At 43.6% G+C, this 12,747-nt stretch overlaps 1 protein-coding gene across 4 annotated transcripts in view; it reads left to right on the forward strand.

Annotated features, from left to right (window-relative positions):
* The window catches only part of LOC110535194 (ATP-dependent zinc metalloprotease YME1L1), a 19,459-nt gene extending 7,059 nt beyond the window's left edge, over nucleotides 1–12,400 (forward strand). For all 4 annotated transcript variants that reach the window (XM_090189255.1, XM_090189256.1, XM_036934738.2 and 1 more), the window contains exons 10-18: nucleotides 1,052–1,184; nucleotides 1,320–1,382; nucleotides 2,889–3,001; nucleotides 3,222–3,377; nucleotides 3,978–4,129; nucleotides 4,313–4,439; nucleotides 6,426–6,499; nucleotides 8,387–8,473; nucleotides 10,843–12,400. In XM_090189255.1, coding sequence (XP_090045381.1) covers nucleotides 1,052–1,184; nucleotides 1,320–1,382; nucleotides 2,889–3,001; nucleotides 3,222–3,377; nucleotides 3,978–4,129; nucleotides 4,313–4,439; nucleotides 6,426–6,499; nucleotides 8,387–8,473; nucleotides 10,843–10,986 — 1,049 coding nt within the window. In that variant the 3' untranslated portion in view covers nucleotides 10,987–12,400. The remainder of the gene's footprint in view (nucleotides 1–1,051; nucleotides 1,185–1,319; nucleotides 1,383–2,888; nucleotides 3,002–3,221; nucleotides 3,378–3,977; nucleotides 4,130–4,312; nucleotides 4,440–6,425; nucleotides 6,500–8,386; nucleotides 8,474–10,842) is intronic.
* The last annotated feature ends 347 nt before the right edge of the window (nucleotides 12,401–12,747 follow it).

The following is a 12,747-nucleotide window of genomic DNA, read 5'->3' on the forward strand; positions in this document are numbered from 1 at the left end:
TTCCGGTATTAGTGATTCCATTTGTTTCCGGTGTTAGTGATTCCGTTCGTTTCCGGTGTTAGTGATTCCATTTGTTTCCGGTATTAGTGATTCCATTTGTTTCCGGTGTTAGTGATTCCGTTCGTTTCCGGTATTAGTGATTCCATTTGTTTCCGGTGTTAGTGATTCCGTTCGTTTCCGGCGTTAGTGATTCCATTTGTTTCCGGTGTTAGTGATTCCGTTCGTTTCCGGCGTTAGTGATTCCATTCATTTCCGGTGTTAGTGATTAGTTTCCGGTGTTAGTGATTCCATTAGTTTACGGGTTAGTGATTCCATTCATTTCCGGTGTTAGTGATTCCGTTCGTTTCCGGCGTTAGTGATTCCATTAATTTCCGGCGTTAGTGATTCGTTTCTGGCGTTAGTGATTCCGTTCGTTTCCGGCGTTAGTGATTCCGTTCGTTTCCGGCGTTAGTGATTCCGTTCGTTTCCGGCGTTAGTGATTCTGTTCGTTTCCGGCGTTAGTGATTCCGTTCGTTTCCGGCGTTAGTGATTCCGTTCGTTTTCGGCGTTAGTGATTCCGTTCGTTTTCGGCGTTAGTGATTCCATTTGTTTTCGGCGTTAGTGATTCCATTTGTTTCCGGCGTTAGTGATTCCGTTCGTTTTCGGCGTTAGTGATTCCATTTGTTTTCGGCGTTAGTGATTCCATTTGTTTCCGGCGTTAGTGATTCCGTTCGTTTCCGGCGTTAGTGATTCCGTTCGTTTTCGGCGTTAGTGATTCCGTTCGTTTTCGGCGTTAGTGATTCCGTTTGTTTTCGGCGTTAGTGATTCCATTTGTTTCCGGCGTTAGTGATTCCATTTGTTTTCAGAGTTAGTGATTAGTTTCCGGCGTTAGTGATTCGTTTCCGGCGTGGTCCCTGATGGAATACCGACCAAGTTAAATAAAACAGTAACCCCTCTGCATCACAGTCATTCCACAATATGGCTTTCAACTAATCAAGTACTACTTGATCAGTGGCCATGAAGCACAGGAAAGGAGGGACACAGCCTCAATCTCTTTCTGTTTGGTCCGCAGAAGAGGCGAAAGCCAACGCACCTTGTGTTGTCTTCATTGATGAGCTTGACAGCGTGGGAGGAAAGAGGATCGAGTCTCCCATGCACCCCTACTCCAGACAGACCATCAACCAGCTACTGGCAGAGATGGACGGGTCAGAACAACTCAGAATATACTGTATATAGCTATTGCATCAGAGAATTTAAGCCTGCATATAATTTTTTTTTGTTTACCTGGTGCATATCAGAAGGCTTGTATTTTCCTCATTCAATGTGTTGATACTCCACAGGTTCAAACCAAACGAAGGGGTCATCGTTATCGGCGCTACAAACTTTGCTGAGGCTTTGGATAAGTATGTTTTCAGTGGGTAGTATGCAGGTGTTTCTGTAGGCTTTTTACCAGCCCAGTAGGCTTGGTCCCTTTGTCAGGACTTGGCTGGTTGTCTGTCTCGTCTTAAAGTTTCAGACCGCTGGATTTCAGCTCCGAGTTGCAAAATCACACTTGAAATGTGGTACTAAGGCTGGGTGGTTCATTGGAACGAATTGCACAGTGGGAACTACACTTCCCATGTGCCCAGATAACTGATTCTGCCTTTTTTTGGCCCTCCTCGTATGTCCTCGGTGAGATTACTGGAAAAGTCGCCCTAAGAAAGTTATCCTTGAGAGCTGGCCTAGGAGGACCAGCAAAATGCTGTATAAATGGAACAAATCTATTTTTTAGAAAGAGGTCGTAAAAAGAACCACTCTTAATTTTGCTCCCATTGATGGAGAAGCTTTATACATTCATTGTAGAATCGCAAGGCTAAAGGTATATAAAGAATGCATTTGTTATTGGAGCCTGTACTCTGTTCGAATTGTATACAACCATGTCAGCTCTCTGGATCATTAGCCCATTGCTCTCTGGATCATTAGCCCCATTGCTGTCTGGATCATTAGCCCATTGCTCTCTGGATCATTAGCCCCATTGCTGTCTGGATCATTAGCCCCATTGCTGTCTGGATCATTAGCCCATTGCTGTCTGGATCATTAGCCCATTGCTGTCTGGATCATTAGCCCCATTGATGTCTGGATCATTAGCCCCATTGATGTCTGGATCATTAGCCCATTGATGTCTGGATCATTAGCCCCATTGATGTCTGGATCATTAGCCCCATTGATGTCTGGATCATTAGCCCCATTGATGTCTGGATCATTAGCCCCATTGCTGTCTGGATCATTAGCCCCATTGCTGTCTGGATCATTAGCCCATTGCTCTCTGGATCATTAGCCCATTGCTGTCTGGATCATTAGCCCATTGCTGTCTGGATCATTAGCCCATTGCTGTCTGGATCATTAGCCCCATTGCTGTCTGGATCATTAGCCCATTGCTGTCTGGATCATTAGCCCATTGCTCTCTGGATCATTAGCCCCATTGCTCTCTGGATCATTAGCCCATTGCTGTCTGGATCATTAGCCCATTGCTGTCTGGATCATTAGCCCATTGATGTCTGGATCATTAGCCCCATTGCTGTCTGGATCATTAGCCCCATTGCTGTCTGGATCATTAGCCCCATTGCTGTCTGGATCATTAGCCCCATTGATGTCTGGATCATTAGCCCCATTGGTGTCTGGATCATTAGCCCCATTGCTGTCTGGATCATTAGCCCCATTGCTGTCTGGATCATTAGCCCCATTGCTGTCTGGATCATTAGCCCCATTGCTGTCTGGATCATTAGCCCCATTGATGTCTGGATCATTAGCCCCATTGATGTCTGGATCATTAGCCCCATTGATGTCTGGATCATTAGCCCCATTGATGTCTGGATCATTAGCCCCATTGCTGTCTGGATCATTAGCCCCATTGCTCTTCTTTCTTTTAGTGCCCTGGTACGTCCGGGGAGGTTTGACATGCAAGTGACCGTCCCTCGTCCGGACGTGAAAGGACGTACGGAGATCCTCAACTGGTACCTGCAGAAGATCAAAGTGGATCCCAGTAGGTCTCAAATCAGTGGCTTTCAGATCTCTCCTTGAGGAACCCCCAGATGTTTCACAATGTTGTTGTAGCCCTGAACCATCTCGGGTCCCCCGAGGAGAGGTTTGAAAAACACACACACACACACACACACACACACACACACACACACATTTGCTGCATGAAAGAGCCCACTGTTTTGGACTGACAACATTCTCCTCCTGGCTGGTTGTGTCTTCAGACGTGAACGCGGCGATCATTGCCAGGGGGACGGTGGGCTTCACGGGGGCGGAGCTGGAGAACCTGGTGAACCAGGCAGCCCTGAAGGCAGCGGTGGACGGCCTCGACCAGGTCACCATGAAGGAACTGGAGTTCTCCAAGGACAAGATCCTCATGGGTGGGTGCACACACACACACTTCGCCACACTCGTGTTAACATCTGCTAACCATTAGCCCCAGAAAATGACCCATATCATCGAGGCAAAATGGTGGCTACTTTGAAGAATATCAAATATATTTTGATTTGTTTCTTAAACACTTTTATTTTGGTTACTACATGATTGCATATTGTGTTATGTCATAGTATTGATGTCTTCACTGTTATTCTACAATTTAGAAAATAGTACAAAATAAAGAAAATCCCTGGAATGAGTAGATGTGTCAACTTTTGACTGGTCCTTTTATTTATATATATATATATATATATATATATATATATATATATTACACACACACAACCTGCCATGTGAGAGAGCTTAATGACAAAGAGTCTCTGGTTAAGAGACATTCCAATGTAGACTGTTAGAATGCCTGTCTGGTCAGGATCCCTCTCATTCTCTAGGACAGATATTTACCCAGGAGTTGGTGGTCCTATCTTTCAGGTTGGAATTCCCAAATATAACAAAACTGGAGTAAACCTGCACTACAGTAATATGAATGATGTGTGTTTTTAATTCATCAAAGTGGGACCTCTTGTCTCTCTCTTTTATTACTGAAGGTCCTGAGCGCAGGAGTGTGGACATTGATAAGAAGAACAAGCAAATCACAGCCTACCACGAGTCAGGCCACGCCATTGTGGCCTATTACACCAAAGACGCCATGCCCATCAACAAGGCAACCATCATGCCCAGAGGACCCACTCTTGGCCACGTGAGTAGTACTGAGCATTGCATTTTGATTGGCCAGGAAGTGTTTGAAGCCGTGGTATATTACCATGGAATCACCCCACTTTGGATGTTGGCAGCCCCAGGGGGTTTGCCTCAAAACAGATCAGGAGGAACATTGGTTTACCAAAGGAAGGACTAGTCTGAGACCATACATCTGTCTGTTTAGGTGTCCATGCTCCCAGAGAATGACCGTTGGAGTGAGACGCGGGCTCAGCTCCTGGCCCAGATGGACGTCAGCATGGGAGGTCGCGTGGCCGAGGAGCTCATCTTTGGCGACGATTACATCACGACTGGTGAGGGGGGGGGAAACCTAGATTGGTTGGGCTTTAGATATAGAATATATTGCTACATCAATTTTGGGGACTTCTAAATGATTGATGTATAATCAGTTGATTCTTGAAGAATATAACTTCTAAATGAGCTTAGTTTAACTGTCGTACCCCATCAGAGTCCAAAATAACCTTGAGTTATTCCGTTGTTTGTAAACAATACAGTTGTCAACAAACGTTGTATAGCCTCAACTATTTGGATACCGTGGATGCATCCTTAGCTCTGTCTATGAATTTGAGTGGTTACATTTCTCCATCTCCATCCCTCATCCTTACTCCTGTATGATGGTTTCTCCATCCCTCAGCCTTACTCCTGTATTGTGGTTTCTCCATCCCTCATCCTTACTCCTGTATGATGGTTTCTCCATCCCTCAGCCTTACTCCTGTATTGTGGTTTCTCCATCCCTCATCCTTACTCCTGTATGATGGTTTCTCCATCCCTCAGCCTTACTCCTGTATTGTGGTTTCTCCATCCCTCAGCCTTACTCTTGTATTATGGTTTCTCCATCCCTCAGCCTTACTCCTGTATTGTGGTTTCTCCATCCCTCAGCCTTACTCTTGTATTATGGTTTCTCCATCCCTCAGCCTTACTCCTGTATTGTGGTTTCTCCATCCCTCAGCCTTACTCTTGTATTATGGTTTCTCCATCCCTCAGCCTTACTCCTGTATTGTGGTTTCTCCATCCCTCAGCCTTACTCCTGTATTGTGGTTTCTCCATCCCTCAGCCTTACTCCTGTATTGTGGTTTCTCCATCCCTCATCCTTACTCCTGTATTGTGGTTTCTCCAGCCCTCATCCTTACTCCTGTATGATGGTTTCTCCATCCCTCATCCTTACTCCTGTATTATGGTTTCTCCATCCCTCAGCCTTACTCCTGTATGATGGTTTCTCCATCCCTCATCCTTACTCCTGTATGATGGTTTCTCCATCCCTCAGCCTTACTCCTGTATTATGGTTTCTCCATCCCTCAGCCTTACTCCTGTATTGTGGTTTCTCCATTCCTCAGCCTTACTCTTGTATTATGGTTTCTCCATCCCTCAGCCTTACTCCTGTATTGTGGTTTCTCCATCCCTCATCCTTACTCCTGTATTGTGGTTTCTCCAGCCCTCATCCTTACTCCTGTATGATGGTTTCTCCATCCCTCATCCTTACTCCTGTATTATGGTTTCTCCATCCCTCATCCTTACTCCTGTATTGTGGTTTCTCCAGCCCTCATCCTTACTCCTGTATTGTGGTTTCTCCAGCCCTCAGCCTTACTCCTGTATTGTGGTTTCTCCAGCCCTCAGCCTTACTCCTGTATTGTGGTTTCTCCATCCCTCATCCTTACTCCTATATTATGGTTTCTCCATCCCTCAGCCTTACTCCTGTATTGTGGTTTCTCCATCCCTCATCCTTACTCCTGTATTGTGGTTTCTCCATCCCTCATCCTTACTCCTGTATTATGGTTTCTCCATCCCTCATCCTTACTCCTGTATTGTGGTTTCTCCAGCCCTCATCCTTACTCCTGTATTGTGGTTTCTCCAGCCCTCAGCCTTACTCCTGTATTGTGGTTTCTCCAGCCCTCAGCCTTACTCCTGTATTGTGGTTTCTCCATCCCTCATCCTTACTCCTATATTATGGTTTCTCCATCCCTCAGCCTTACTCCTGTATTGTGGTTTCTCCATCCCTCATCCTTACTCCTGTATTGTGGTTTCTCCATCCCTCATCCTTACTCCTGTATTGTGGTTTCTCCATCCCTCATCCTTACTCCTGTATGATGGTTTCTCCATCCCTCATCCTTACTCCTGTATTGTGGTTTCTCCAGCCCTCAGCCTTACTCCTGTATTGTGGTTTCTCCATCCCTCAGCCTTACTCCTGTATTATGGTTTCTCCATCCCTCATCCTTACTCCTGTATTGTGGTTTCTCCATCCCTCATCCTTACTCCTGTATTGTGACGGCTCTGTTTTCCAGGCGCGTCAAGCGACTTTGACGGGGCGACCAGAATAGCCAAGATGATGGTGACCAGGTTCGGAATGAGTGACAAGGTAAGAGATTATACCTCGTGCACATAAAATGGTAGATAGAAGATGAGTCTACACAAATCGTTCCTAACTGCGTTTCTTTTTTTCTCTAGTAGTCTGCTACTCACCTCGTATCTACAGACCGTAGTATCTACAGACCGTAGTATCTACAGACCGTAGTATCTACAGACCGTAGTATCTACAGACCGTAGTATCTACAGACCGTAGTATCTACAGACCGTAGTATCTACAGACCGTAGTATCTACAGACCGTAGTATCTACAGACCGTAGTATCTACAGACCGTAGTCTACTGGGGCTATCAGAATAATAGATGTATTTCATGTAGCGCTTTTCTTTACAAAGAGAATCTGACACTTTAAAAACAACAGTAGGGTTCTGGCAGTGGCGAGTCTTGACCTATGTGATGGTCTCCCACAGCCGACAGCTAGTGTTGATTGTGATGGCTGAATGTCGACGGTACAGGGAGGGAGAAGCGTCAGTCGGATAGACTGATCTGAAGCTCTTCATCAGACACCTTCGCCGTATCCTCCTCCGTAGGTTGGCTGGATCATGGACTACTGAAAGTGTTACACCCACAAGGGTGCTGCTTCGGCGGGTGTAGGCTAAGCTCAGCGCCTGAAAGACCACCACACATCAGTAGTGGTAGTCTGGTATAGTCACACTATGAGGCAGACTGCATCCCCTCATCACGTTCCAAAAACCGGGGCAAGTGGAACCAAAAAAAAAAGCAGTGTAGAAAGCCGCCCGGTGCTGTGTGGGTTATTGAGATGCATCGTTCAAATGATCGCAGAGCCAGCTAGCATAGCTATCTAGCCAGAATTTTAAAAAATAAATGTTTTTCTTGCCTTTATTTAGTCCAGCAACTTTGAGTCAAGACCACCAGATATTTTAGCTCAGTAAGAAGTTATCAAAAAAATACAATAAACACATAAAACAACAAAATATTCATAAATGTACAGAAGCTCTCTGCCAAGGCTTCCTCGCGGTGCCATGGCAACCACGGAACTTACCATGTAAACATAAGACAGCACCAGTTTTGGGGGCGGCAGGTAGCCTAGTGGTTCGAGCGTTGGGTCAGTAACCGAAAGGTTGCTAGATCGAATCCCCAAGGATTAGGTCAAGGTAAAAATCTGTCCTTCTGCCCTTAAACAAGGCAGTTAACCCACTGTTCCTAGGCCGTCATTGTTAATAAGAATTTGTTCTTAACTGACTTACCTAGTTAAAAAAATATATAATAATAATTATTGGGCCAAATGTAATTTTGAAACGCATAAGGAGGAGCTATTTGATTAGTGTGTGTGTATATGCAGGTGTTTTATTTATATATATATATATATATATATATATATATATATATATATATATATATATATATATATATATATATATAAATTAATTAATTAATTAATTAATTATAGGGGCATGTTAAGTAAATGGTTATATATTTACTTAACCTGCCCCTATAATATATATATATATATTGGTAACCTCATCAATGTCCTCCAGCTCTCTGACTATTCTGATCCAACCATTTACTTAACCTGCCCTGCCATCCCTGAAATTAGTGACTGATTTACTGTGCCACAGACCTGGCAACCCATGCTGCCTTACCTTGTTCATTACTATAAGTAAGTAAGGAAGAAGCCTTGGCTTGGTCGTGCCGGAATGGCTCACAGGAGCAGGAACCTATCTCCTGTTTCTGCAGCGTAAGGAAGCTTGATGTACAAGTCCTCTCCCTGGATAGGACGCTAGTCTATCGCAGAGCCTTAGAGTAGCTGCTGCATATGTGGTCTGCTGTGCCCCTAACCCTGAGACTGTTGCTGTGCCCCTAACCCTGAGACTGTTGCTGTGCCCCTAACCCTGAGACTACTAAAACGTGTTGTTTCAGCTTGGTGTCATGACCTATGCTGAAGTAACCAAACAGAGCCCTGAGACGCAGGCTGCCATCGAACAGGAAGTCAGGGTCCTGCTCAAGGTAAGCTTCCCAACCTTCCCCCACTGCACTTATTTTTTATTATGTCAAATCCTAATTAATTAATTAATCGTTTACCTTTGATCTTCGGATGTTTTCACTCACAAGACTCCCAGTTACACAACAAATGTTCCTTTTGTTCCATAAAGATTATTTTTTATATCCAAAATACCTCCGTTTGTTTGTCGCGTTATGTTCAGAAATCCAAAGAGCGGTCACGACAACGCAGACAAATTCCAAATCGTTTACATAAATGTCCACAGAAACATGTCAAATGTTTTTTTTATAATCAATCCTCAGGTTGTTTTTAAAATATATAATCGATAATATATCAACCACAAATGTCTTTCACAGTAGGAGAGGGAAAAGCGTTACCTATCCAAACTCTGTTGCGCGAGCAAAACTCATGTTACCACTTGACACGATGTTATCGTTCTGGCTAATTTTTCAAAATAAAAGCCTGAAACTATGTCTGAAGACTGACACCTTAAGAAAGCGATAGGAAAAGGAATCTGGTTCATACCCCTTTAAATCCAGCAAAGGGAGGCTTCAAAATAGAAGCCACTTCCTGTTTTGATTTTCCTCAGGGTTTCGCCTGCAATATCAGTTCTGTTATACTCACAGACAATATTTTGACAGTTTTGGAAACTTTAGAGTGTTTTCTATCCAATACTAATAATATGCATATGCATATATTAGGAACTGAGACTGAGGAGCTGGCCGTTTACAATGGGCACCTTTTCATCCAAGCTACTCAGTACTGCCCCTGCAGCCATAAAAAGTTTCATTAATTAATTAATTAGGCCCAGTCGATGGATTTCACAATTGGGAATACAGATATGCATCTGTTGGTCACAGATACCTTAAAAAAAAAAAAGAAGGGGCGTGGATCAGAAAACCAGTCAGTATCTGTTGTGACCATTTGACTAATCCAGAGGGATACATCTCCTTCACATAGAGTTGATCAGGCTGTTGATTGTGGAATGTTGTCCCACTCCTCTTCAATGGTTGTGCGAAGTTGCTGGATATTGGCGGGAACTGGAACACATTGATCCAGAGCATCCCAAACATGCTCAATGGGAGACATGTCTGGGGAGTATGCAGGCCATGGAAGAACTGGGACATTTTTAGCTTCCAGGAATTGTGTACAGATCCTTGCATTATCATGCTGAAACATGAGGTGATGGCGGAGGATGAATGACACAACAATTGGCCTCAGGATCTCATCACGGTATCTCAGTGCATTCAAATTGCCATCGATGAAATGCAATTGTGTTCATTGTTCGTAGTTTGTGCCTGTCCAAACCATAACCCCACCACCACCATGGGGCACTCTGTTCACAACGTTTACATCAGCAAACCGCTCGCCCACACGATGCCATATACACCATCTGTCCTGTACAGTTGGAACTGTGATTCAACAGTGAGGAGCTCACTTCTCCAGCGTGCCAGTGGCCATCGAAGGTGAGCATTTTGCTGCAGTTTGGTGAAGACCCTGGTGAGGACGACTAGCATGCGGATGAGTTTCCCTGAGACGGTTTCTGACAGTTTGTTCAGAATATATATATTTTTTTGTTTCATAAGCTGTCCGGGTGTCTGTTCTCGGGTGGTCCTGGGTTCTAGTGGTTACATGTGGTCTGCGACTGTGAAGCCGGTTGGCGACGTACTGCCAAATTCTTTAAAATGATGTCGGAGGTGGGTTGGTAGACATTCCTGCAGTCAGTGTGCCAATTGCACGCTCCCTCAACTTGAGACATCTGTCTTGTGTGACACAAATTCACATTTTAGTGGCCTTTCATTATCCCCAGCACAAGGTGCACCTATGTATTAAGCAGCTTCTTGATATGCCACACCTGTCAGGTGAATGGATTATCTTGGCAAAGGAGAAATGCTCACTAACAAGGATATAAACACATTTCTGCATAACGTCTGAGAGAGATATGGAACATTTCTGGGATCTTTGAAACATGAGACCAACACTTTACATGTTGCGTTTATATTTTTGTTCAGTATAGTTAATTTTTGTATTAACCAACCAATAATCGTTCAACTTCCTAAATAATAGTTTCTTCAATATTCATTCTTATGAAAACGGAAGTGTGATAATAATCCGGGGCTCCCGAGTGGCGCAGCGGTCTAAGACACTGCTTCTCAGTGCTAGAGGTGTCACTACAGACACCCTGGTTCGATTCCAGGCTGTATCAAAACTGGCCGTGATTGAGAGTCCCATAGAGCGGCGCACAATTGGCCCAGCGTCTTCCGGGCTTGGTAGGCCGTCATTGTAAATAATATTTTTTTCTTCTTAACTGACTTTCCTAGTTAAAGATTACATTCTGTTTTTCTTTGACATTCATTCTCTCTCTCCTATCCAGGACTCGTATGAGCGAGCCAAAAACCTCTTGAAGACCTACAGCGATGAGCACAAGACGCTGGCCGAGGCTCTGCTAACGTACGAAACTCTGGATGCCAAAGAGATCAAGCTGGTCCTAGAGGGCAAGGCCCTGGACCCTAGATGACTCGCTGAGAGACGCCTCGTCAGAGACTGTTAGAAGTCAGGGTTGGGGGGTCATTCCATTTAAATTCTAGTCAATTCAGAAAGTAAACCAAATTCCGATTCAAAATGTTCCTCAATGGAAAAGCATTGAAGATAATAGGAATTGGAATTTCATTGTACTTCCTGAATTGACTGGAATTAAAATGGAATGACCCCCAACCCTGTAAGACATATTATCTGAATTATGTAAATTTGAAGATGTACAATGGAGTGGCCTTTACAGGCTTTATCGGTTTCTTCCCCCTCAACGTAAATTACTGACTAGCTCGCATAGTCGCACCTCGTTTTATCCCTCTGAACCTATGACTCCTCTTGTCTGAACCATTCACGTTGGGCAGGCATTCCCGTACGGCAGCTTTGTCAAGCGACAAAGGCCCCATAGCAAGGTTCACTTCAACACCCTGAGCTCAAAATGCCCTTTCAATGCCAGGATTTTAGTTTTTTTGATATCGACATTGTCGTCGTTTTCCCCCTTAAAGTTTGTATATACAATATTGAAAGTGCTGCATTATGATGCATTAACGTGCTCCTGGGAAAGTGGGAGGTTGTAAATCCGATATGTGCTTTTGAAGTCGGACCAATTCTTGAACCAATAAGAAGCTAGCTAACATTGCTAAGAATTAAGTTAGCTAGCTTGCTAAACATTTGCCGATTTTATGGTCAAACTGGCTACGGTATCCACATTGATAAGTTTGTAATTGTCAAATGTATTTATTGTTAACTTTTGGTTGAAACGGGGTGGTTAAATGTCTTCGTTATTGACAAACAAAAAATGCAGTTTGTAATTACGACTTGGAGAGTCGTTCAAGTGAAACTTGAAACGACAGTTTCAGAAGCATGTGCCCCCCCCCCCAATAGTCCTCAGCCAATAGGATCTTATAGCGCACAATTGTTTTTTTCTTTAGTAATTTTGTGCATGAAAGCCTCATCGTGTATTTAGTATCGAAGTTATGAGGGGAAACAACTGTTGGCAGATCTGATCCTACTTGACCTTTGGCCTTTTCACTGAGCAGAATATTAAGTGATAGAAACGCCGACCATAAAATATGGGTTTATCATTTAAAAAAACATACAAATTTGTGACATGCACATACAATCTAAATACAAAATGGCTGTATCAGCGTTCCCTTATATGATTCATCGTCTGTGAGTTGTGAAGGAATTCATCTGCGTTCACTGTGTGCAGGTCAATATACACATGTTATGTTGTCATTTTATTTATTTACCCATCGTGTGCCGGACTTGCCATCGTTAGCTATTTTAGGCCCTCGTGTCTGAGCCCATCCATGGTGTAAATGAAATGTGAGAGATGTACTTAAATCTGTTTCTCATTGGAAGTGGATCTTGTGGAAGCTCAAATAAAAATTATTCTAAAATCATGCTGTCCTTTGTGAGATTGACTTTGGTCTCTGGTTGTGAGACTTTGGGATTCATTCAAACTGCGCTACTGACAATGTGTGTTTTTTTAAATTTTTTATAAAGGCAATTTCCTTGTGGGATTGTAAACACTGTCAGCTCAAGCGTAAAGGACCTTTTTTTATTTTTCAAGGTAGAGTCAGCAAAGCACAATATCAGTCCGACTTTTGCAACAACAATGCTAAACTTCTCTGCTGTTTTTGATTTTGCCTTTATTTAACTAGGCAAGTCAGTTAAGAACAAATTCTTATTTTCAATGAGGGCCTAGGAACAGTGGGTTAACTGCCTGTTCAGGGGCAGAACGACA

The sequence above is a fragment of the Oncorhynchus mykiss genome, chromosome 11, assembly GCF_057628025.1.
Source record: "Oncorhynchus mykiss isolate SJ-2025 chromosome 11, ASM5762802v1, whole genome shotgun sequence".
NCBI classification, from domain to species: Eukaryota; Metazoa; Chordata; class Actinopteri; order Salmoniformes; family Salmonidae; genus Oncorhynchus; species Oncorhynchus mykiss.